At 39.1% G+C, this 24,209-nt stretch overlaps 1 protein-coding gene across 1 annotated transcript; it reads left to right on the top strand.

The window, feature by feature from the left end:
* Nucleotides 1-527: 527 nt before the first annotated feature.
* LOC108669928 (rab GTPase-activating protein 1) lies at nucleotides 528-23,617 on the top strand. The gene is made up of 25 exons (XM_018157370.2): nucleotides 528-871; nucleotides 1,993-2,227; nucleotides 2,439-2,820; nucleotides 6,174-6,357; nucleotides 6,703-6,867; nucleotides 7,080-7,310; nucleotides 7,790-7,891; nucleotides 8,576-8,650; nucleotides 9,253-9,324; nucleotides 9,808-9,916; nucleotides 10,340-10,431; nucleotides 11,107-11,160; nucleotides 11,567-11,641; nucleotides 12,033-12,162; nucleotides 12,850-12,932; nucleotides 13,477-13,641; nucleotides 14,103-14,291; nucleotides 14,957-15,082; nucleotides 15,578-15,763; nucleotides 15,998-16,172; nucleotides 16,453-16,568; nucleotides 17,134-17,238; nucleotides 18,339-18,494; nucleotides 20,289-20,504; nucleotides 20,831-23,617. Exons 1-25 carry the CDS (start codon nucleotides 605-607, stop codon nucleotides 21,047-21,049), a joined length of 3,909 nt encoding a protein of 1,302 aa, XP_018012859.1. The 5' UTR covers nucleotides 528-604; the 3' UTR covers nucleotides 21,050-23,617.
* Nucleotides 23,618-24,209: the final 592 nt, after the last annotated feature.

Here is a 24,209-nt window from a genome sequence, read left to right as displayed (position 1 = left end):
TGCCTTTGATGTACAACATATTTTTTGTTTCTACTCTTTTCTGTATATACAATACCGGTAATCAATTTGAGCTTAGATCTGTGACTTGAATTAAAATTGTTCATTGACAGTCCTGAAAATTGGCTTAAAATTACTTGCTTGGGCACAAGTTTCCATTGCTGCAAATTCACAGCTCCAAAAATCTACTCCTGACTGATGAAGTAGATATATAGTTTTCCCCACGTGACATCATGATAACCTAGCATAAAATTTGAGAGAGAGATATATATTATTTACAAACTTATATAATTACAAATTATAATTGTATATTGGATCATAATGATAATGCCCTAAACTGAAGCTTTGGTTTATTACTTAGCTGACTGAATTAGACCAAGTAAGTGACCCAGAATTCAGTACATATATGAACTAATAATAACATCCCTAGAATTACTATATAATTTCTATTTATTATTTTCATTTGTCATAGCCATTGAATTTGCAGGTAATCAATATTGTAATTAATGAGTATTTATTAACTGTTTGCAGACAAAAATTTATGTAGTATCTGTAAACTCATGTAGGTTTGAAATTTGGATGACTGACTCCACTTTTGAAATCATTCATGGATGAACCACTGAGTGTGGTGTCTGCAGATTCTTCAGGGACCAGTGAAGACTTTGAAATACTGGATGGATCTTCTCCAAATTCTCCCCTGATAGCAGATGGTGATGAGTCACGTGATATGTCGTGTGCTCCTAATTCTACAGCCAGTAATGGTGCGGTCAAGAAAAGCATGGATGCTTATTCACAGAAGACCAAAAGTGCTGAAGAAGAGTTCACCATTGCCAACAATGGCAGTGTGGCTGATCTTGAGAAACAAATGACTGAGGTGAGACTGTTGTGATTTTAATTTTACTTTTTACTTTTTATTTTTACTTTTTAATTTTACTTTTACTTGTAATTTTACTGTTTCTTGGGTGACTCTCATCTAGTGCTTCTTTCTTAGAAATTTTGTGACTTGAATGTTGATTAATTTGGAAAATATACAGTTACAAATTTGACATAGAAAAGTCATTTGGCTTCAAAAATAACTTTGCCAAATTTCGAGCTGAAGACATAACAACAGATATTATTATGTGGCACAGAGAATAAGTAATATGGATGAATTTCCAGTACACATAGAATGAATGACACCACATCAAACAAGAAATATTTGTCAAAATCTGGTAACAAATCAATTTAATTTGTTTTATAATTGGAAAATGAAAGATGGAAACCATTTTTAAGTATCAAGATTGTTCTGTCCAAGATATGAAAACTAGTTAGAAACTTAGCGTGGTTCTATGTTTTGAATTCATGAAAAGACCTTTTAATTTTTTTTCCTTTATATTTACAGTGGGGGGAAATAAATATTCGTACACTTGAAAAATCGTATTTTAATGTATGTAAGTACACAAACTTAACAGGAAAAGTGATTTAAATTATGTGAAAATATACAGTTACAAATTTGACATGGAAAGTCTTTTGGCTTCAAAAATAGATTTGCAAAATTTCCAGCTGTAGGCATAGCAACAGATATTATGGGACACTGATAATAAGGAATATGGATGAATTTCCAGTATACCGTATACATGTTACAGAATGTATGGCAGTATAATGGCACCACATCTATCAAGAAATATTTGTCAAAATTTGGTTCCAGTCAATTCAATTTGTCTTATAATGGGGAAATGAAAGATGGAAATCATTTTTAATTGTCAAGATTGTTCTGTCCAAGATAAAAAAAAATAGTTGAAAGTTGAAACATTGGTTCACAATTCTTGAATTTGATTTTTATGCTTAGCATAGTTCTATCACTTCATTGTATTGAATTCATGAAAAGACCTTTTCAATATTTTTCCATTATATTCACCTATATCAATTATAAAACCCAAATTCTTTCTCTAATTATATTTATACAACATTGATGGATAAATGTCACTAAAAGTGTAAAAAAATGTAATTTTTCAGGTCATGCAGGATATGATCAGTGGCGTTACAAAAGAAAATGATTCTGCTATTCTCAAGTCTTTAGATGCATCACCAGAAAACGTTACAACTGAAGGCACAACTCAAGAGAAAACATCCAGCTTTGCTAGTGACCTAAAGGAGGAGGGAAAAGTTGTGCCACAGACTGTCTCTGTTGCCAGTGCCACTAAAAATGGACTTGAGAAGCATGGAATTTTACAATGTGTTCCAAAAGCAGGTAGGTTATGCAAGAATTTTCCCACACAAAGTGATATAAAAACTGCAACTGATTTTATATTTAATACATAATTGTGTTATTATTGTTGTGTAAGCAGCTTTCATGGTTCTCAATTTGGCAGAAAATTTATTTATAATTAGCATACTCTATTCCATGTTCTTAATTAATAATATCTCCTAGAATTTCTAATTAATATAGTGCTATTTTTCAGCAGACGAACTGCACCCTCTCAGCGTGCAACCACCCCCCTGTTTGAATGCTTCAGAATCAGGGGCTAAAGCCATACCTGCAACAAGCCTTAATAGTTCAGTTAGTGACCAGCCAAAAGCAGATCTCAGGCCTACAAGCAATCTTGAGCCTTCCCCTTCTTCATCAAATATGACTGCTTCAGCAACAACACTCACTATTGAGAAGCCGTCTTGTGATGAGTACACCATCTTTAACAGGATTTCTTACCTTGGTGCTGCTGCTATCTCCTCTGCCTGCACTCATGAAGAGATCATACAAAAAATGTCTATTCTGAACAGTGAACATCAAGAGCAAGCTATTGAGATATCGCTGTCTGTCCCTTCACATTCAGAGAGCTCTGTCATGTAAGTTTGTTTGATAATTGTTTATTATTTGCCTTTTCCACTTAACATACTTCCAAGCTGGATTTGGTGGTAATTTAAATTCATGAAACAGTTATGCTTGCTAACAAATTATCTCACATTTCCTGATCAGGTTTAAAAAGTAGTGTTACTACTACTTATATCTCTTCCTCCTTAGAGGAACTTGATGTATTTATTTGTCAAGTTTTGGCCATAGGGGTTTCAATGGCACTTGAGGTTCCCTATCGGGCAATAATGAATAAAGTACATGAGGGAAATGACGACACATGGAAATATTTAACACTACATGTATTACAAAAATCAGACACAGACTTAAGTATGTACAGAAATTGTAGAGTTATTGTCCACAGCTAGGTATAACAACGACACCTACTGGGCGCTCTCTGCTAAAATAAAAAACTGCCTAACTTGAGTTCCACAACTGGTACATCACCGGGTTTGGAACAGAGACTCCCGGAGACTGTGGCTGGTCGATTACGCCATATTTTGCTCCGCCATTAATCGACGGTCTCGCGGGACCTTCGTGAAATTTTTTTTTGCACCTTCGATGGTATTTCTTGATGCAGCTGCGCTGGCATAGACTCCCGACTTTTGGTGGAGTCAATCCCGGGACTCGAGGTCTGTAAAACGGCTGAAGCTGGAACAAGGCTGGAGTTTTGGGCTATCAAGTTTTCACCCCTTCAAGATTAAGATTAACTTAAAAGATTTACTGGAGCCTTATGGGAAGTTCTTTGGAGGACGTCGAAATTTTAATCTCTCCCACTGTTGTTAACGAAATCTTTGCTCAAGCGCATTTGGATGTTCACGGATGTCTTTGGAACTCTGTCCTCAAGCTATCGCGGCTGGTCGTTGCAAATCTCGTCGCTTGTCACTTTCGTTATGCTTCCCTTGGCGGTTGCTCCTAACACATCAACACCACTCCAACCACCCCACCTTGATCACGCCACCCGACTTGCTGATGACCACGCAACGGCTCAGTTGGCCCGGGACTCACACCTGACGCACTCCCAGCTAGTTACATACCGTACCCCGCAACCTACAACGGAGCGTTGCTCTTATTTTATCCTGGACAATCCCAGAGTTCCCCCCCCATGAATAAGAACAACTACTTCGCCCTATATCTTGCTGTTAGCATTCTTCCCCCAAATTATGACAAAGTCTACCAGTTTTGACAAAATCTGCCAGTCGACATCATCGAGATCGCAACATCCGACCATCGACTACTTAAGTGGATGGTGCCATGTCTGCGCCAGGTGCCAGCGCACGAAACCGTTTCCTGTCGCCCGTGACGCGGTCTCGGACTGCGATGTCTAATGCGAAAAATTGCAGTCGTCGCGACTATGTCGGCCTAACTCATGGTCGGCACTATCAGTCAACGACCTCGTGCAAATCTACAATACCGAGCTGACCTGTGCACGCGATGACCTCATTCCTGCACGCACAGTTCGAGTACCTCGAATCTCCAACCCATGGTTCGACGATGAATGTCAAGTCTCGAAGCGAGGGATTCGACTGCTCCAGCGGGCTGTCTACCGGGCGAACAGACGCGGCAATCCTGCTGCTGCCGTCGCTGTGGCCTCCACCTGGCGAAATGCGCGTCGCAATTATGTAGACCTTCTTCGTTCTAAAAGAGAGTCATTTTGACGCCAGAGAGTCGACGCGCAACGCAGTGATCCTCGAGCGCTGTGGCGATCGCTAGATAAATTCATGGGAAGAGGTCATACAGAGGCTTCGGGTGACATAAGCGTGGAGGAATTCCATGCGTTTTTTATAATAATATTTCTGCTCTGCGATCGACGTCAGCCGATGTTCCGCCGGCAACATTTGCCGCGTGCCTGTTCGACTGCGTGCTCCAAAGTTCACTCGCGTCACTGCTGACGATGTCATCGCTGCCGTGCGCGTGCTGCCCAAAAAGCAGTGTGCCAGCGATCCGCTGCCGAAAACGTTACTTAAGGGGAAGGAATGTCGTAACCCTGGCACCATTTCTGGTCGAACATTTCAATTGCTGCCCCATTGACTGTGTTGTTCCAATGAACTTCAAATCAGCTTACATTATGCCTCTATTGAAAAAACCATCTCATCCCATATATCGAACCTATTGATTTTGTCGAAACTTCTGGAACACGTTGTGGCCCGACAGCTGAATGACCATTTTCAGCAGTCCGGTCTCATGCCTCCCCTCCAGTTTGCATACCGTCAACTCCACTCCACGGAAACCGCTGTACTTAAGGTGCTTTCAGACATTCTGTGAGCTGTAGACCGCGGCGACATTGCGGCACTGGCTTTACTCGACCTGTCGGCCGTGTTTGACACGGTCGACCATGCAACTTTATTGCGTCAACTTGACGTATATCATTCGGCCTGCGAGACACAGTACTGCGGTGGTTCGGGTCCATTCTCGGCAATAGATTCCGATGCGTTCGACGCGGGAACTCTTCTACTTCAACGTTAGTCACTTGCGGCGTACCCCAGGGAGCAGTTCTCGGCCCGATTCTCCTCCTGTTATATACTGTCAACGTATTGCGCATATTGATTCACACAGTTTGAATCCGCATATGTTCACCGACGACACCCAAATATATGGCTACTGTGCACCGGCTGAAGGCGCAGTGTTGCTGGCCCAGCAGTCTGCCTGCGTGGACGCCGTCTCAGACTAGATGCGCTCTAACCGGCACCAGCTCAATGCATCAAAAACCGACTTTATTTGTTTTTTCTGCATCAAAAACCGACGGCTCGGCGCCAGCATCAGCTTCCGTCTAACCCTTTTCGCGTAGGCAACGAGTTCATCATGCTTGCGTCTTCGTTTCGCAAGCTCGGCATTCTGTTGTACTCTGAACTTTCTATCAACAATCACATTGCCAAAGTCACCACCGCTTGTTTTGGCGCTCTGCGAGAAATACGTAGCGTCAGCCGCTGTCTCTCGAGGCCCTCGTGGTGGCGCTCGTTCTGACCAGATTGGACTATGGTAATGCCACACTTTGAGGACTTTCGACCACGGCACTTGATGAACTGCAATTTGTAATGGACGCTGCTGCTCGACTCGCGTGCCATCGGCGAAAATTCGACCATGTGACGCCGGACGCCGATATTATGCGACCATAATGATATTGCGATGAACCAGACGCCATTATAACTGCTTCGCAGAAAAACAATAATAAATTGCACTATAATTAACATTCGTTATTCCTACTCTCTAATCATTCCATTCAAAATTAAGTAGTATTTATTTACTATAAGTTTTTCGTCTTATAATCAATTAAATCTTCCTGAATAATGTTTTGAACAAAGATTGTCACGAACTAATGTCTTTTAACAACAAGTGTTTTTCTGTGCAGCATATACGATGCAGAGAGTAATCAGGAAATCACTCGATATCACATCTCCACTATCCGGAAATGCACTCATGGCACCCTAGGCACTCCTGACGCCGCTTGCTTCAATTTCACAACCATCCACGGCTCTAGTCCTGCCACCAGCATCGTGCAGTGCCATGTCTTCCGCTGCCAGATCCCTGAGGCAGTAAGTTCATCGTATTCTGCATGTGCTTTTTGAAGATAACTCATTTCTCCTCAATGGCAATGGCAGTATTGTATTTTACATTCAAGGTGATTGCAGCAGTACAATCCTTGCTTGAAAAAAGTGTTCAAAATGAGAATTTCTAGTCGAACATCTATATATTTGAACGTCGCAATTTAATGTCAATCTGGTATTCAGATGAATATTCAGTCAAATGGATTTCTCGTACATTTTGCGCTGTTGCCTCTCAATCCAATTTTTTCAGTAGATAGAGTGTTGGCTTGATATTTTTTTTGACAAGTCTTGTGCAAGATCTAATACTAATAATTTGAATTTGACTAATATCAGGTTGGCAAGATTGTGGATTGTTTTGGTGCTGCCTTCCGTCGCGTGCCAAAAGCAGTGAATGGTGTTGCTGAGACCAAAAGCAACAAGGGACCTGACACTACAAATGGCCAGCATCTCAAACACCTTTTTGATATCTCACTAGAAATCAAGGAGGAAGATGCCAAGGCAAGTCTCTCCCTCTGTCACTGACATTACAGTTAACTACTATGAGGAATTTAAACCACTTCATGGCATTTCCTCTTAGAGTTCATGCAAAAATATCTGCCATAAAAAAAGAAATAGAAAAACTTGATTTATATTGGCAACAGAACTTTGACATAGTGCTCTGAGATGCGATATGTATTTTTGAAATCAATTTCAAGTATTCTAATTCACAGGGAAACTTTTACACCGTTCCTCGAGACAAGGAATGCTTCAAGCTTCGTTGCAACCTGGACAAGGAGTTACACATCAGCGTGGCACCGTCTCCCTCGTCTCTTGGCAGCGGTGATGCCGGCGATGCTTGTCATGCGGCGGTGGGAGATCAGCTCTGTATTGAGCGCTGCTTTGGCCTCCTCATCGCTCCTGGCCACAACGTCAAGGATGCTGATATGAACCTCCTCGAAATGGTCGCAGTAACTCAATTTTTCTTTATTGTTTTGGTCCAAATATAATATTGATGTTCACTAGTGGGTTAGCAAATAGTAAGAATGCTGATATGTATATCCTCGAAATGGTCGCAGTAACTCAATTTTTCTTTATTGATTTTGGTCCCAATTTAATATTGATGTTCACTAGTGGGATTGCAAATAGTAAGCTTAGCTTACTGATATGAACTTCCTCGAAATGGTCGCAGTAACTCAATTTTTCTTTATTGATTTTGGTTTCAATATAACATTGATGTTCACTGGTGGGTTAGCAAATAGTAGGCTTGTAAAATCAAAATTTTTTTAAGGCATATAGATTATATTTCGAGAAAATTTCATAAAATTTAAGAAGCCATTTAACTCGCGATTGAAGCTGATATTAATTTTCGAATCATTGTCATGCCTGATTTTTTTTAATTAAGAATTATTTATTTAAATTCTTGTGTATGATGAATGTGAAGATTACATCTGGTGGACCTGGCAGCGCTCCACACGGCGCTTCCAACGCTTCCACCAATACCAAGAAGCCGCTCACGCATCTCTTTGCTCTGGAACTCAAACAGGTGTGCAAGGCTGTTCTTAAACCTAAATTATTACGTTGTTCATGTCTTCTACTCTACATTATATTTGCCGTTTATGTCATATTTTTATGAGAATTATTAGAGAACGTATAGAGACTTGTGAGTAGTGTTAACATCTGGTAGGTATTTCACCAAGAAGCCGCTACCGCATCTCTTTGCTATGGAACCCAAACAGGTGTGCAGGGCTGTGCTAAAACCAACATTGGCTGTACAAAACCCCCCCCAAAAAAACAGCCATGAATATAAAAATGTACTCATGGCGGTACAAAACCAACAAACCAATCAAACGTTGTTCATGTCTTCTACTTCACATTATATTTGTCGCTTATGTTGTATTTTAATGAGAATTGTTAGAGAATGTATGGAGACTCGTGAGTTGTGTTAATACAACAAAGTATTTTAAAATTCTTATATGGTACTATTGCCGCTGAATTGTCTGTGTCTAGGAATAATTAGTGATTCTTCATTGTCAGAACCGTTGTGTCTTGTCTTCGCATATACCTGCGTATGTTTTGCATATTAAATACAACACTGCTATTGTGCTTTGAGAATTGCGTTCATCTTAGTGAAGGATTCATCATTAGTTTGCGATGTGTAATATTTCTTGTGTTTTTATTTCTTCATCTCTGACGTGGGCTGTAATGTGAACGCTTGTTCTGCCTTCAGGTGGAAATCACGTCGTCCACTTCTAGTCTGGATGAGCTGCATTTTGAAGTGATTCATGTTGAGAATCGGGGCGAGGTAAATAGAAGTTTGTTATTTATTCAATGCTTAATTGGAAAGTTCTTACACCATGACGTATCAATCATTATGTATTTATTGAATTCTTTCAAAATGTTGCTTCTATTTGCGTATTTTTTTTGTCAAGTATTAGATACTTGAATGCAGATATAATTTTTTCAGAGTAAGATAGCATCAATGTGGGCCCCATATGTTGAAACCGTAATGCCACCTCATTTCCACATTGTCACATGGGCCCCTCATGGGCCCATTTTACAATTGTTACTAGGGTAGCGGCCGCTACATGTAGCGCGCTACTGCCCACCTCTGGTCGTCGGCATACATGGAGCACACGCTGGACACTCGTTTATAAAAGCAACGAACAAAATAGGCACAAGAACGCTTCCTCGTGGCACGCCACTGCGCACTGATGCCCAGTCTGACACGAAATCTCTGATCCATTGGAGTAGGTTTCCCTCAATTCCCAAAGACTTCACTTTACGTAACAGCCGCTCATGCGGAACACTATCAAATGCTTTGGCAAAATGGGTGCGCAGCCGTAGACCAGCAAATTAACGCTCAAATCAGCCCTGGAGCCAACATCAACCATCTAAATGCTATAGATATTGTCATCCTGTCTCCTCATCGCTCCTGGCCACAACGTCAAGAATGCTGATATGAACCTCCTCGAAATGGTCACAGTAACTCAATTTTTCTTTATTGTTTTGGTTCCAATATAATATTGATGTTCACTAGTGAGTTAGCAAATAGTAAGCTTGCTGATATGAACCTCCTTGAAATGGTCGCGGTAACTCAATTTTTTTTATTGTTTTGATTCCAATATAATATTGATGTTCACTAGTAGGTTAGCAAATAGTAAGAATGCTGATATGAATCTCCTCGAAATGGTCGCAGTAAATCAATTTTTTATTCTTCTTGGTTCCAATATAATATTGATGTTCACTCGTGGGTTAGCAAATACCTAGTAAGCTTGTAAAATCAAACCTTTTCCCTGTTATACTATATATAAATTATGTTTCGAGGAAATTTTAAGAAATTTAAGAAACCATTTAACTCGCGATTGAAGTTGATACTAAACTTTTGAACGTGGTCATGCCGGATTTTATTTTTAAGTTAAAAATTATTTATTTAAATTCTTGTGTATGATGAATGTGAAGATTACATCTGGTGGACCTGGCAGCGCTCCACACGGCGCTTCCAACGCTTCCACTAACGGCGGCCCTTCCTCCTTGTCGCTTGCACAAACCAAAGTCTACCAGGTTGCTGGTGAGAACGCTTTTGTTGTATGACTACATACATAGTATTTTGTACATAATATACATTGTATTATACATAATATACATTATATTATACCTAATATACATTATATTATACATAATATACATAATATTATGTAAGTATTACAGTCTATACAAATTAGCTTTGTTTACAATAGCTGATCTGCAAGTATTTGCTGAGGCAGATCAACCCTGAGTTCTTTATTTACTTTACTTTAGTTCTTTATTTAACTTTTTTTCAGCCCTTTTTAAAATTAATGTAGAAACAACAGATGATCAGAGAAAATATATAATCATCATAATATAAACTATACTCAGAGTTTATATTACTGACCTCATATTAGTATAGTGGCCTTAAGAGTCCTAAGAAGATGAGTTTGTTCTGCTGGCACTAAAATGAGTTGTTCTCTAGGACGCTGGGACCCCCGGGATCCTGTCTTTGCTTCTCTCAACCAAGAAACTCCCAAGGACGGACGAGTTCTCATGTCCGTCGCCATTGACCTAGTCATGAGTGAGTCTCATTATTGCTCATTTATCTCTAATATGGCCGAGTTTGTCATAAAACAATAACAATTATTATAATGATACCTGATATAATGATGACCTGAGTCAGCAAACATTTGGTATGGTTATCTGATATTAACATTGTTGGCCAGTTTTGAAAGCCTTCTGACTTTGATATTGTAGCATTAGTACCGAGTTTGTCGTATGACAATAACAATTATTATAAAGATACCTGATATCACCTGATACCCGATAAAATGATGATGACCTGAGTCAGCAAACGTTTGGTAGGGTTATTTGAGAGTAACATTGTTGGTCAGTTCTGAAAGCCTTCCGACTTTGGTGTTGTAGCAACGGGATGCTCTTGTGGCTAATTGTCTTATTGCTGCCGATTATCATGCCTAGAACCTTCAAACAATTAACGGATAACCTGAAGCAGTAAAATGAGAAAGGAAAATTAGAAAATTATCTTCCCCGAAATAGGAAAGTCTAGTGAGTGGTACTGAATTTGAAATTTATACTACTATCAAGGCTTGTGGCAGACAGCGACTACTTATCAACTACTCTGTTCTCATATAATTGTGGAAACTTCAAACCAATGTGTTGGAATTTATACCTAAAAATAATATATAGAATCCTATTAATTTCATGTTCGACATAGTAATGATTATTTAGGTTTTGACTACCAAGAAGCCGCTCACGCATCTCTTTGCTCTGGAACTCAAACAGGTGTGCAAGGCTGTTCTTAAACCTAAATTATTACGTTGTTCATGTCTTCTTCACGTTATATTTACCGTTTATGTCGTATTTTAATGAGAATTATTAGAGAATGTATGGAGACTTGTGAGTAGTGTTAACACAACAAATTCTACAAAATTTGTATGTACTATTTTCTCTGAATTGTCTGGGTCTAGGAATAATAGTAAAGCTTCATTGTAAGGACCGTTGTGCCATGTCTTTGCATATACCTGTGTATGTTTTGCGTAATAAAGACAGCTCTGCTATACCTATAGTGCTTTGAGAGTTGCATGCTTCTTAGTGTAGTATTCATCATTATTTTGCGATGTGTGATATTTAATCTGTTACTGTTCACTTCTGACGTGGGTTGTAATGTGAATGCTTGTTCTGCCTTCAGGTGGAAATCACGTCGTCCACCTCTAGTCTGGATGAGCTGCATTTTGAAGTGATTCATGTTGAGAATCGGGGCGAGGTAAATTGATGTTTCTTATTTATTCTATGCTTAAGGGAAAGTTCTTACACCATGACGTAACAATCATTATGTATTTATTGAATTCTTTCAAAATGTTGCTTCTATTTGCGTATTTTTTTGTCAAGTATTAGATACTTGAATGCATATATATTTTTATTAAGTTGTTGAATGCTGGATAGTTGAAGAAACCGACAACTATTTAGCAGAAAATAAAATTACTTAATCCCCAAACTTGAGCAGCTTGTAAGTTACCTATTGTGGTAAGATAAATAATGTTACCACAATAACTATTATTTAAATAATCTACTTCTTGCCTGTATCAGGAACCATTTTTTGTTGATTACAAGCTTCTTCCTTGTACGCCAATTGCCATCAACATTATTATCTACAGGTAGAGCGGCTGCGACCGTCCCTCTCGCTGCCCCTGAACCTCCCCTACTTCGCAGCGTCCAGTTTACTGTCAGGAGGCGCCCGCTCCCCCAGCATCTCCAGTGTTGACACGCCGGCTGGCGATGACTCTGGTATGGTCTTATTGTATTACTCGTTCTTTTTCATTAGTTATGAATTATTATTATATACGTAGGCAATCTTGTATCAGGGCTTCAGCTTCCTGGTATCAGGGCTTCAGCTTCCTGGTATCAGGGCTTCAGCTTCCCGGTATCAGGGCTTCAGCTTCCTGGTATCAGGGCTTCAGCTTCCTGGTATCAGGGCTTCTGCTTCCTGGTAACGTGTAATTTTAGGTTCAAGTATTCCTAGATTGTGTATACCGTATATGCTCAAATTTCTGTCGCCATAAGCATACACTTTCTAGTAAATTGCAAAATTTCAAAGCTAATTGCGCTAGAAGTTTCCCTGGAAATTAATTAGTTTATGTTGCTTTCAGTATTTGTGCTAAGCCCAAGTTAAAAATTAGCATAAAAAATTGACATTAACTCATTAAGATATATCTTATGATATATGGTTCTCCTGAAGCTCTGGAAAGTACTTGTCGAATGCAAGGTGGAGTCTCGTGACCACTTCCTTCTATGGTTGAAATGAGTTTGACGATTAAGATGTGTGCCAAAAAATGGCCTGATGATGTGAGATAAGATTCCCAACATTTCCAGAGCATTTTGTGGTTCTTCAATTGAATGGAGCCAGTATTATTAAGCCTACTCAGATCCTAATGAAGGTAAATGCTGTTGTGGTAACAAATGTATTGTTCTCAGCAGACGATGACGAGCCCTTGTTGAGCGGCTCAGGCGAAGTGTCCAAAGACTGCCCCCAGAGCGAGCTGGACATGTGGAAGGAGGTACGTTGTCCAGCATGCCTGATTCACAAATGCTGAGGTCCTCACCTGGAGCCATACTTAAAAAAAAACTTTAGAGTTTGTAATTCCGTCAGCCAATCACTGACGGCTTTTCAAGCTAAACCCACCAATCACAAGCTGGAAAACAGCTGCTGCGGTCACTGGATGGTAACAATCACAGGCTGCTTAGTTTGGGCGCTTTTAAAAAATATCGGTATATAACATTTTAGATGATGTACTCTCCATGCTTGGAATAAAATTATAAAAGTTCAGAAATTATTGTTAAATCAAATACCCTGTTGCATTTTCTGGCCTTCAGTGATGCAAGTTATTTTGGTATAAAACTTTGTTGTTTGATTACGTACCTTTTGGGTGCAACATGGTAACGTTTACAGCTTTTGTGGAGTTTTGCCAGCAAAACATCTGGAAATTCACCTGAGTTATTATTGATATCACTGATTTCCGAATGGATAGTCCATTTGAGCCTCGATTAAATGTGTCATCTTCAAGATGCCATTAAGGCTTGACGAGTATGCCTTTCTTTCAGGTGCTGCCGCGTTGGCAGGCTGCGCCCTATCAGTTCCCTAAGGGCCTGTCCAAGCTCGTGAGGCGCGGCGTGCCTGAAGCTCTACGGGGGGAGGTGTGGCAGCTGCTGGCAGGATGTGCGCATGATGACTCCATGATGGAAACATACAGGATCCTTCTCACCAAGGTGTGTGCCGGTCTGATTATTTTTAAATATCTGACCAAGAACTGTTAGTTCTGGACTAGCGACAGCTTTGTTTTACTAAAGAAAAGTTTAGAATCGCTGCATTTTTGCTTGAGTGTTTTAAATATGTTACTCGATACTGTGTGCTATGCTTCATGATAATCCTTTTGTTGTTTGCGATTATAGCTATGCTTTGCGTGGTATATGTTGTTACTGAAATCTTAATGATCTTATTATAAAGAACAAACTTGTAGAATTATCACCTCTGTACACGTCAGTTTTCCTGCTGGAAATGAAAACGATGACTAATATACCACCATTCATTATTGATCAATACTACAATATTAAATCAATACAATACTCATGAGCTGCGAGAATGAATACCAAATGATACTTTTTTGAATGAAAAATCCTATTACTGGGTAATTGTGAAATCCATGTGACCAAATCTGCATTATACTCAGGATTGTCCAAGCGACCAGGTGATCCTGCGGGACATCAACAGGACTTTCCCGGCGCACGAGTTCTTCAAGGAGTCTGGGGGAGGAGGTCAGGACGCCCTCTACAAGATCAGCCGCGCGTACGCCGTGTACGACGAGGAGCTTGCGTACTGCCAGGGCCTCTCTTTCCTGGCCGCCTCTCTGCTACTCCATGTAACGCCTTTCTATATGCATTATTAATAATAATAATAATAGCGGTTTCAGCGTTTATTTGGCTGTAGGTCTGTCGCCGATTCTTAACATCGCAGAACATTCACAGGATTTTGCGGTCTCGAACTCGTAACTCGCTGCTACAATTCTGTTGTGCTTAACCGTCCGGCCTCCTCGCCGATTCTGACCAGAAACTGGCGCACAGAGGTGGGATCGAACCCGCGCCTCTCTGCGCTAATCTTGGTACTCTGCCCCCACCCTGCCCATGCCAGATATTCCCCTTATTTGTATCATAGAGACAATTTACGTTTATAATCAGTGAAACGCGTGATGACGAATGCCGTTGCTAATGAATAATTCGCCTAGCGACAAATTAAGGGACAACTCATTGCTCAAAGCATTGAACTACGGCCCACTTTTAAGGCATCTCTTAACATCCAAGCAAATAATGCTAAAACATTTTCTACATGTCTAAATTGGATTAATATTTGCTTATCTCTTCATTCATTAGTAGAAGTAAATCATCTCTCTTTTTCACCTTTTTTCTTTCATCTTTTTTTGTCATTAAGTCAATTATTATTACTGATATTATTTCGGTATTTAATTATTATAATTTCGTTATTTATCATATTTATAATAAACTTGCCTAATAATATGTTGGTTAACAGATGCCAGAAGAACAAGCTTTTTGTCTGCTGGTGAAGATCATGTCAGACTACGGCTTCAGGGAGCTATTCAAAGATGGCTTCAAAGTTCTGCACTTGCGATTCTACCAACTAGAGCGTCTCATGGAGGTGGAGAGACTTTGCTTTACCTTGTCATAATTTTGAAAATAATTGCTTGTAAAACTTCATTGTAAATGTTCACTTTGTAACTCATTCTCATTAGATGCTTTACCTTGTCATAATTTTGAAAATAATTACTTGTAAAACTTCACTGGAAATGTTCTTTTTGTAACTCATTCTCATTAGATGCTTTACCTTGTCATAATTTTGAAAATACTTGCTTGTTAAACTTCACTTTAAGTGATCCCTTTGTAATTCATTCTCATTAGATAAGAACTGAGCTCACATATTATCCCTATCAGAATAGAACACTTCGGGGAAAATTATAATGATGCACAACTGCAATAAAACACATTGGTAACAACTTCAACCGAGGAAATAACACAAATATGATCTAGAGCGTTGATCATAGCGTTGATCATCTGCCATGGTATCTAACAAATGGCATTTAATGTAGAGCGTGATTAATCGTTCACAAGTAGTACAAGACTAACAATATTGCAGGATAACGTGAATGACGTATACTGTCACTTCGTGAACTTGGGTGTGGATGTGCACATGTTCGCGTCACAATGGCTGCTCACGCTCTTCACTGCCAAGTTCCCGCTGCTGATGGTCTTCCGGTACCTCGACCTCTTCCTCCTCACTGGCTTCAACTCAGTTTTCCAAGTGGCCATTGCGCTACTCATGGTGGGTTATTCTGACACATTTTTCTCACATATGTTGAAGCTGAATACTTGTCATTTCTGTCTATGTTCTTGTCATTTCTGTCTATGAATACTTGTCATTCTATGAAAACTATCGAGAAGGTTTCGTTGCCTTAATGCATGGCGAGCTTACCCAACGCCATCATGACTGTTTTCTTACCAAAATTCATTCCAAATCTTCATGTGCATCTTGATTACTCGAGGGTGTTCTCCACAGATGTCCCGAAAGGAGTTGGTCTCCCAGGACTTCGAAAATGTTCTCAAATTTTTCCGGGTTTCATTGCCTAAAAAGTTCCGGAATGAAGATGCCGTGCGCCAACTTTTCCGTATTGCCAACTCCGTCAAAACTAAGAAGCTTGAGAAATACGAGCGGGAATACGTGCTTATCCAAGGTTTGTGTCAATAGGTTCATTACAACTCTTCCATAAACATCAAAAGCCAACTTCATAACAAGAAAACAATAATTATGCGAATCATCTCGAAATTGACTAATAGACTGTGTGATATCAATGGTTGGTTTTATAGTAAGCTTGCAGCCTCAGCTAGCCCTCTAATTGGTCTCTTTGTTACTAGCAAGTAGGTTTTATTCAAAGCTCGCAGCCTCAGTTTAGTGCTTCTTTTGTTTTATGTGGCTACTAGCAGCCAGGTAGTCATTGACCGGTCTGTCCTCAGAGCGCGAGAGTGGGGAGAGCGTCGCTGAGCGCCTGGAGCAGGAAAACAAGCGTCTCACCGAGGAGAGTATGCGTCTCGACGCTGAGAACGATCTTCTAGCCCGCCGTATTGACCATGTAAACTTTCGCCGTTTGCCAATCCAATTTTTTTCTGTGTATATAGGAACATTTTACTGCCTGCAGTGCTCCGCTCGGGGTTTTGTTGCATATTTTTATTCGATTTCAAGATTTGTATTTAGAGCTGATAGTCGGTTTTATGACTCTGTTTATGGAAATGACTAGAATTTACTTATTTTAACTTACTCCATGATTTCTTCTATCTTGGTTTGTATTGTCAAAATTTGTCATCATGTTATTGACTATAACTAATTTTCATGTACAAAATTAAAATAGTTGTGTTCTATGTCAGACCAAAATTCCTGTTGAGTGTACGCTGAATAAATTGCAGTTGTAAAACTGCATTCAACTGCAGTTTTGCAGTTGAATGATAATCTTGAAATATTAATTCCAAATTTAATTGTTTTGTAAATGTTTTTTATCAATAAGCTAATTGCCAATCTTCAGAAAAAATAGGTTATACTATTTTTGGCATCAATATGCTAAGATCACAAGTCTGTAGAGTGTTTCATGATATATTTTGGTCGTGTTTTGCGACCGAACTTGACCGCTTGCTCTGTCGCAGCTCGAGGAGATCTGTGACCGTGCCGGCAAGGAGACAGCAGCGCTACGCCAGACGCTCACCGAAGCAGAGCAAGAGAAGAATCGCCTCATGCAGGAGGCTTCACAGGTAATTTGGTTCTCTCTGAATTATGTATCAGGTAATGAAGGTGATGCATGATGACGTTGACTCACCCACATCATCTCATGACTAACCTTCATAGAGGGAAGGTCCTGCCAGAGTCAGGCGAAGGCGTGGTGTAGGCCGGAATCACCTGCGTTTGGTGATGAAGACGTCAAGGTATATTTTATTATCAAAATTCCACGTCTCAAACTGCAGAAATTGTTTATTTATTTAATACTTTTAAAACTGGCCAAACGACGTTGTTTGTTGAATGTTGTTCACGAAATTGATTTCTGCTCATCTAAATTCATGTTCAAAACGAGTTTTTTCTTGAGTTCTATTAACAATATTTGATTTAGTAAGAGGGAAGCAGGAAACTTCAGTAGTTGGACTTTCAAAATTTTTGAGATCGTCAAGTTTGCATAACAGGTTTCTAATCAACGGATCCTGATCTCCTAATTAGCTACTGATTTTTAGCGCATTTTCTCATTTATGGAAAAAATATAACTCAGTACTCACTGCAGTGAGTTACAGAGAGCGCATTTTCTCGTGGACGAAAACTTGAAGTCACGGACGGACAGACAGACAGACGTACGGACATGGCGAGCACAATAGTGCATTTTTTCCATAAATGAGAAAAGGCGCTATTGTGCTTGTCATGTCCGTCCGTCTGTCTGTCTGTCCATCTGTTCGTGACTTCACGTTTTCATCGACGAGAAAATGCGCTCTCTGTCACTCACTGCAGTGAGTACTGAGTAATATATACCTATATTTTTTTATTTTGCTCGAAGTTATCCGCTAATCATATGGATACTTTTGCTGCTTGAAGTTGAGGTCTCTCTTGGCGTTGTTGCAATCGTTAACAGTGGAGTACACTGCAGCTTCTCGTCACTAAACATGGGAGGGTCATGGGATCTTAGACCCATACATGAAATAAATTTCTGTATTGGCATGAAATGAGTATGACTTTCTGTATTGGCATGAAATGGGCATGAATTTCTGTATGGGCATTGGAGGGGCATGAAATAAATTTCTCTTAGCCAGTGTGTTCACCTTAGTCTTGCAAATGACATAACATCGTAAAGGAAGGCAATCCTGGTGCGCAGGTGAAGGAGATGCTGAAGCGGGAGGTGGAGCGAAGTGACAAAGAGCAGCAGCGCAGCGCTGCCATAGTCACAGAATATAAGAACATTTGCTCGCAGCTGTCACAGCGGCTTGACAATGAACGCTGCCAGCACCTTCTTGCTATTGAGAACATCAAGGTAAACAATATTGTCTATTGTATTATTGTTATATTTATGACTGTTATAGTTATGTCGGTTATTGTTATAGTTATGACTGTTATTGTTATAGTTATGACAGTTATTGTTACTATAGTTATGAGGGTTATTGTTATAGTTATGACAGTTATTGCTATAGTTATGACGGTTATTGCTATAGTTATGACAGTTATTATTATAGTTATGACAGTTATTGTTATAGTTATAACAGTTGTTGCTATAGTTATGACAGACACGTTAATAACTCCTTTCACGCCTATGTTACATGCGCACCCATCTCCGCTTAGTGCGACAAACATTTTCAATATTCCAAGGAAAATATCTAGCTAAATAGGGTGCAGTTCTGAGTGCACTGCCATCTAGCAGTATTAGGGAAGAAATTATATTGATGGAAATTTAATTGATGAATTTAACGAATTAAGCATGAGAAAATGCAAAGTTAAAATTACTCTCAACTTCAAACGTTGTCTGCATCCGCAGTTGAATAGGGAAGAATTTGGGATTGAAACCTTTTAATTAGTTGAATGTTGAGGCTAATTGCACATATTTCGCGTCGACTATTTTGTACTACATCTGGTTTTACATTTTTCCATGTTGTTTGGTTTAATACTAGACTACTGGAAATTGTGTAGACCTTTAAGTTGTGTTAGCAAGCTGTACTCGCACACTGTACAGCGAGTCCTATTCAGGACCTTGTTACGAGGCTTGTTAAAAATAATAAAATAAAAAATACATAGTCAATTAACTTAGAAAGAAACTCTTTATTAGCGTGTTACATTAAAACGGTCTTTTTTTCATGTTCTATTTAATCTTGAGCCTGGTAATTCTTGACAAGTTATTTTACGTAGAAACCTAGTCACCTTTGTGTACTATTTGTTACTTTTGATTTCAATTATGGATGATCGCTGGCACTGTCATTTATAATGCTGCCTCATGGCTGTTAGACTTATTATAAAGTAATAAAATAATAATAAATATAAATAATAAAATATAAAATTTTATTATTTTATAAGTAATAATAAAATACGTTATATAATATAATAGAAATCCTCTTTTATATTATTGGAATATGTTCTATTATATTATTATTATCATTGCAAATCCTGAGACGAGCGCCGCGTTGAGTCGGAGTGCAAGCTATCAAGTTTGATTATTCGGCCCACGGTGTTTGATTGCTGTCACTTGCAGTCGACCTAAAATCTCATGTAAAAAGTGCCAGTGTTAGTAAAATAGATACCAAAAACAATTGAATTGGCTTTAGTTGAAACTTCTTAATTTAATAATTTTACGACAGTGGTGAGGTGAGCAGTGTTAGTTATCGCTAAATTAAATAATTAAATTAATGTCATCATATGTTTACAAGATTCGCTTTAATGCAAGTTTCATTGAAGACCGGGGAGTATTTCTTATTAACAATTTTCTTAATGCTAGAGTAGTAGAGCAATAAGAAAATTGTCAATAAGAGTATTTCTTATTGATAATTTTCTTATTGTTTTTCTCTATTCGGCGAATTAGGCTCTTGATAGGAATCTTGATTCCTATCTCGGCGAACTCCTATTCGGCGAATTAGGCTCTTGATAGAAATCTTGATTCCTATCTAGAGCCTAATTCGCCGAATAGAGAAAAACAATAAGAAAATTGTCAATAAGAAATACACCCTGGTCTTCAACGAAACTTGCATTAAAGAAAAACTTGTGCCAAACTACACCAAGATTCACTTTATGCAGATATTGTTGATAAGGACAATACGGAAATATTGTACATTTTCGCACACAGAGCCTCATAAGAGACTGCAAGGCAAGCGACTGCAAGTGTCGCAGTGTCCTGAGCGCTCCGGTCGTGGGTGTCGGCAGCGCCTCCTGCAACGCTCCTGACGAAGCCCCGACCGGGTCCCGTGAGCAGCTCAACGCCCTGGGCAGTCAAGTGCGGGAACTTGAACTTGAACTCGCGCAGACCAAGCTCGCTCTGGTCGAGACGCAGTGCAAGAACCAGGTAACTGGTTTTGTGAGGAAAAATAAGAAGTTGTATTGAAAAGTTGTAATTTTAGAAGCTTATATTTTAATAGTAGATATTTAAATTGTTGATGGCCAATAGCAAGTTATTTTTAAGACCGTTCCTTGAGAAATGGTATTTTCTTCTTCTAAAATAGCACCGAAAGAGACAGTTTTCTGTCCATTAACTTACATCCTGGTGCAGTGCCGAATTTTGCATTGGCGTACAATCGATTTATGCCCTGAACAGAAGAAAACCAATAAGACACTCAGTTAATGCTTAAATATTTTTATACAAAGATGTATAATAATATATTGATCGACCAGGACGTGACCCATCAACTGAACTCAGCCATTTCGGAGCTACAAGGCCAGCGAGGGACATGGTTGCAGAAAACATTGACTTCAATTTCTGGTCTCAAAGAGAGGACCTCGGCATCTTCCTCGCGCCCTCTCAGCCCCACTCAGCTCGCCTCAGCTGCCCAGCCTCACGTCAGGAGTGCCTCTATCGATTCTGGGTCTTCACAGCCCAACAGGAAAGAGTAATAATTCATTACGAATTATGTTAAGCGCGGTCGTCCGAGGCTGTACTTGAAATGCAATTCGGTAACGCCGAGTTATCTCTACACGATCTGAGCGTCGCGTGTGCAGTCGCTTTGGCGGTTTAGTGTCGTACTGTAAAATTATTGAAGGTTAGAGGAATGCGTGGTGTATGATAAATGGTTTACTTTCATAAATAATAATCTTGTCGGTTCAAGAGTGCTTTTCGTAGAATGAAGACGCTGTCGTTTCATCATGGAAGCAGTAAATACAATCAGAAAAATGTCACGTTATCGGGAGCTATTCCGTGTTTTCTGGACAACTTGAGCCCTTGGCATTGCGTGATTTAAGAAAGCAAAATTGCGTTTTCCCTTGCTTGAATTTAGGACTCGGAGGAGAGATGTACAGACAAATCAATGAAATCCAGCATCTCTAGAAATTCCATATAAATTCAAAATTTTATACAGTATTAGGGACCAGTTATCAGACCTCTACTGTAATTGTATGTTGAATGAGCAGGAACTTGGTGACTGGAAGGGTTTAAAACTTACACAGCTGAGAAATCGAGTAAGGTTAACATAAAATAAACAGAATTGTGTTTCAAACAAAGGTCTCTTCACAAGTGCTCCTTTTTTCATTCATGCTTTGCTGTCATAAAACTGGAGCATCCAATCTGCATGCCTGGTTTGTATGGCTGGTAATAGTACGTCGCACAGCTACATCCCCTGCGCAAATGATAAGGGTAACCCTGTTATTTTCCTGTGTGTAGTATGTCTGTCAGTTGACCTAAATCTTTATTATTTTTTTTCCAATACGTCATCAAATGTTTGCTAACACGTAACCAGATTGTCACGTAACTTGTCGTCACATCCTTCTGTCTTGCACAATTGTGCTCGTACTTCATTATATTTATTAATTCTTGGGCATCCACAAAGCCTTTTTTGATAATTTTATTTGATATTCACATTGAATGTGTACTCCCACTTGTTTTAGTAACGCATAGTGTCCAACGATGCATTTTTATGTCAACTGTCATTCCTGTAGACATTCCTCACCCGTTTGAGTATTGCAATTTTGTAAATTTTACGTCGTCTGGCATGACGTCCATGAGAGCTTACATTTTAAGTAAGCTGCAGTACTCTTAGGTTCCTTCAAGGTGTCATTGTTTACGTTGTTGTTGATTGTTGTCGTGAATTCAGATTTTTTGTTTGTTCCTTTCAAGTGCCAATGTATTCATAATCGTACTCTGTCTCAATATGATGTTATACTTAATTCAATGCATTCAAATAGCTTATCCTAATTTTTGCTATCATAACGAAAGAGAATTGTTCTTTTTGTACTGATTCATGTCATAAGAATATTCCCGCTTCATCTGGTCGGTTGTCAGTCAAGTGTCTTGCACACCATCGTCGCTATGCTGCTTATACGTTGTGTAGTATAGCAGCAGCCATGCTAGCAAAAAATATACTCTAGAAATAATATCGACTGCACCGCTTTATGCATCAGAGATTATGAATGCACTCCTGTGTCACAAAGTATCAAGCATTCGCAATCAATACTAATTGAACTCGATTATTCCCCTTGGATTAAGAGTTTATTTCATCGGTACGTCTCATAAGCGACGTATTCGTTTATCTGCGTAGCATTTACCACTCTACACTAATCTCATTACTGTGGTATTACCTGTACGTTACAGTTAGTGTTTATTATTATTATTTTATTTATTGCATTTACGCGCCTTCTTTCATTTCTTATTTATCTGAATGAAAGCTTCCGGAGTACTTACTTATTACCGTTTTATGTATCATATCTCAATTTATGGATCTAGATCTTTTATGTCAATTTTTCGTTTAGTATGGTCAATGTTTGCCTACCCCGCTATCCTGTATGGTTCGGTAGTTGTAACACGTTCGCTTCAATGCCACGAATACACGACCGTACTTCATCTGAGCTCCCTTTACTCACTACTTAACAGTCTATGTTTAATTCGGGGGCCACGTCAGACATTACCTATATCATATTTCCAGCTTTTTATTCGTATGATCATATTATTTTATTTATATATTGTCTAATATATATCATTTTCGTGCTGAACTATTCCGAAGAACGAAATAGTACCGGAATTTCCACTGCTATGTGCAAGTTGTGAGACCGGTGTCTGTTGCATGTCATTGTGCGCGTCCGCGCATTGCCTGCTCCCTGAACTTTTTAGAAATAGATATGACTTATCTAATTTCAATCATATAATTCCACTTTTTCTCTAGTTCCTGCACGTTTAGTTCCTAACCTTTATTGAAATTAAATTTACGGTTCATATTCAGCAATGATCCATCATACGTCGGTCACAGTACTTTCTAGACTCGGAAGCTAACCAAAGGTCTCGTCACAAATGTTAATCGTACTGCGTTTCATAGTACCACAAATCTCATTCTCTTATCACTATAAAATACTTACGATTTAAGAGAGTTGAGTCGTGCTATTATTACTTTTTTGTTGTTGATTAGTCATTATTCACTTATTGTTTGCGAAGCTTCTGCTTGTAGCGCGTTCTACGTGGAACAGTATATCAATTATACAATATACATGTATTATTTAACCTATCTCATATAAATTACATTCACGGTTCTAGTGAACCTTGAACAGGGGTGATCGAGTTTTATTCAAGTTTAGAGTATCAATGTTAAGGTAGTGAGTTGCGAGTTCGAACATAGATATGGTTTACTTTAAAATCGTTAGGATTTTGGGTGGTAAGACAACAAAATTTGAGCTGTGAGTTGCAGGCGCAAGGCTCTGACAAGCTGCAAGATTAATGCGATGTCTAGAGTTGGCGTCGGGCGAGATTTAGCCTGATCAATGCCGACAACTACTGCAGTGACATTATTGCCCTTCATTTACATGACAGCGTTGCAGCTCTCTAAGTACGAGCAAATTAAAAAAATTTTCATTCGTTGGGTAAACCTTGAAGAGCTCCCAATTGGGTGGATTGAATTCAGAAAAATAACCCTTATTTTTTATCATAGACACTGCTTTCAATATTGAGATTGATCAACCATAGCTCTGAAATCCAATTTTTATTGACAAGATTTAAATGCAGCTCACATGCGAGAGCAGTAAAACGTGTTTACTTTCTTTTAATTTTTATCAGTCTTAAAAATAAATATTTTTA

The sequence above is a fragment of the Hyalella azteca genome, unplaced genomic scaffold (assembly GCF_000764305.2).
Source record: "Hyalella azteca isolate HAZT.00-mixed unplaced genomic scaffold, Hazt_2.0.2 contig6927, whole genome shotgun sequence".
In the NCBI taxonomy this organism is placed as follows: Eukaryota; Metazoa; Arthropoda; class Malacostraca; order Amphipoda; family Hyalellidae; genus Hyalella; species Hyalella azteca.
Note: the sequence above shows the minus strand (reverse complement) of the source record. Positions and strands in the feature narration are given on the sequence as shown.

Excerpts from the sequence above, each read along its gene's own strand:
- LOC108669928 (XM_018157370.2), top strand. The coding sequence starts at position 605 with ATGGATGAACCACTGAGTGTGGTGTCTGCAGATTCTTCAGGGACCAGT. Across the intron at positions 872-1,992 it reads TTGAGAAACAAATGACTGAG|GTCATGCAGGATATGATCAG; the intron begins GTGAGACTGTTG and ends GTAATTTTTCAG. Across the intron at positions 7,311-7,789 it reads ATATGAACCTCCTCGAAATG|ATTACATCTGGTGGACCTGG; the intron begins GTCGCAGTAACT and ends ATGAATGTGAAG.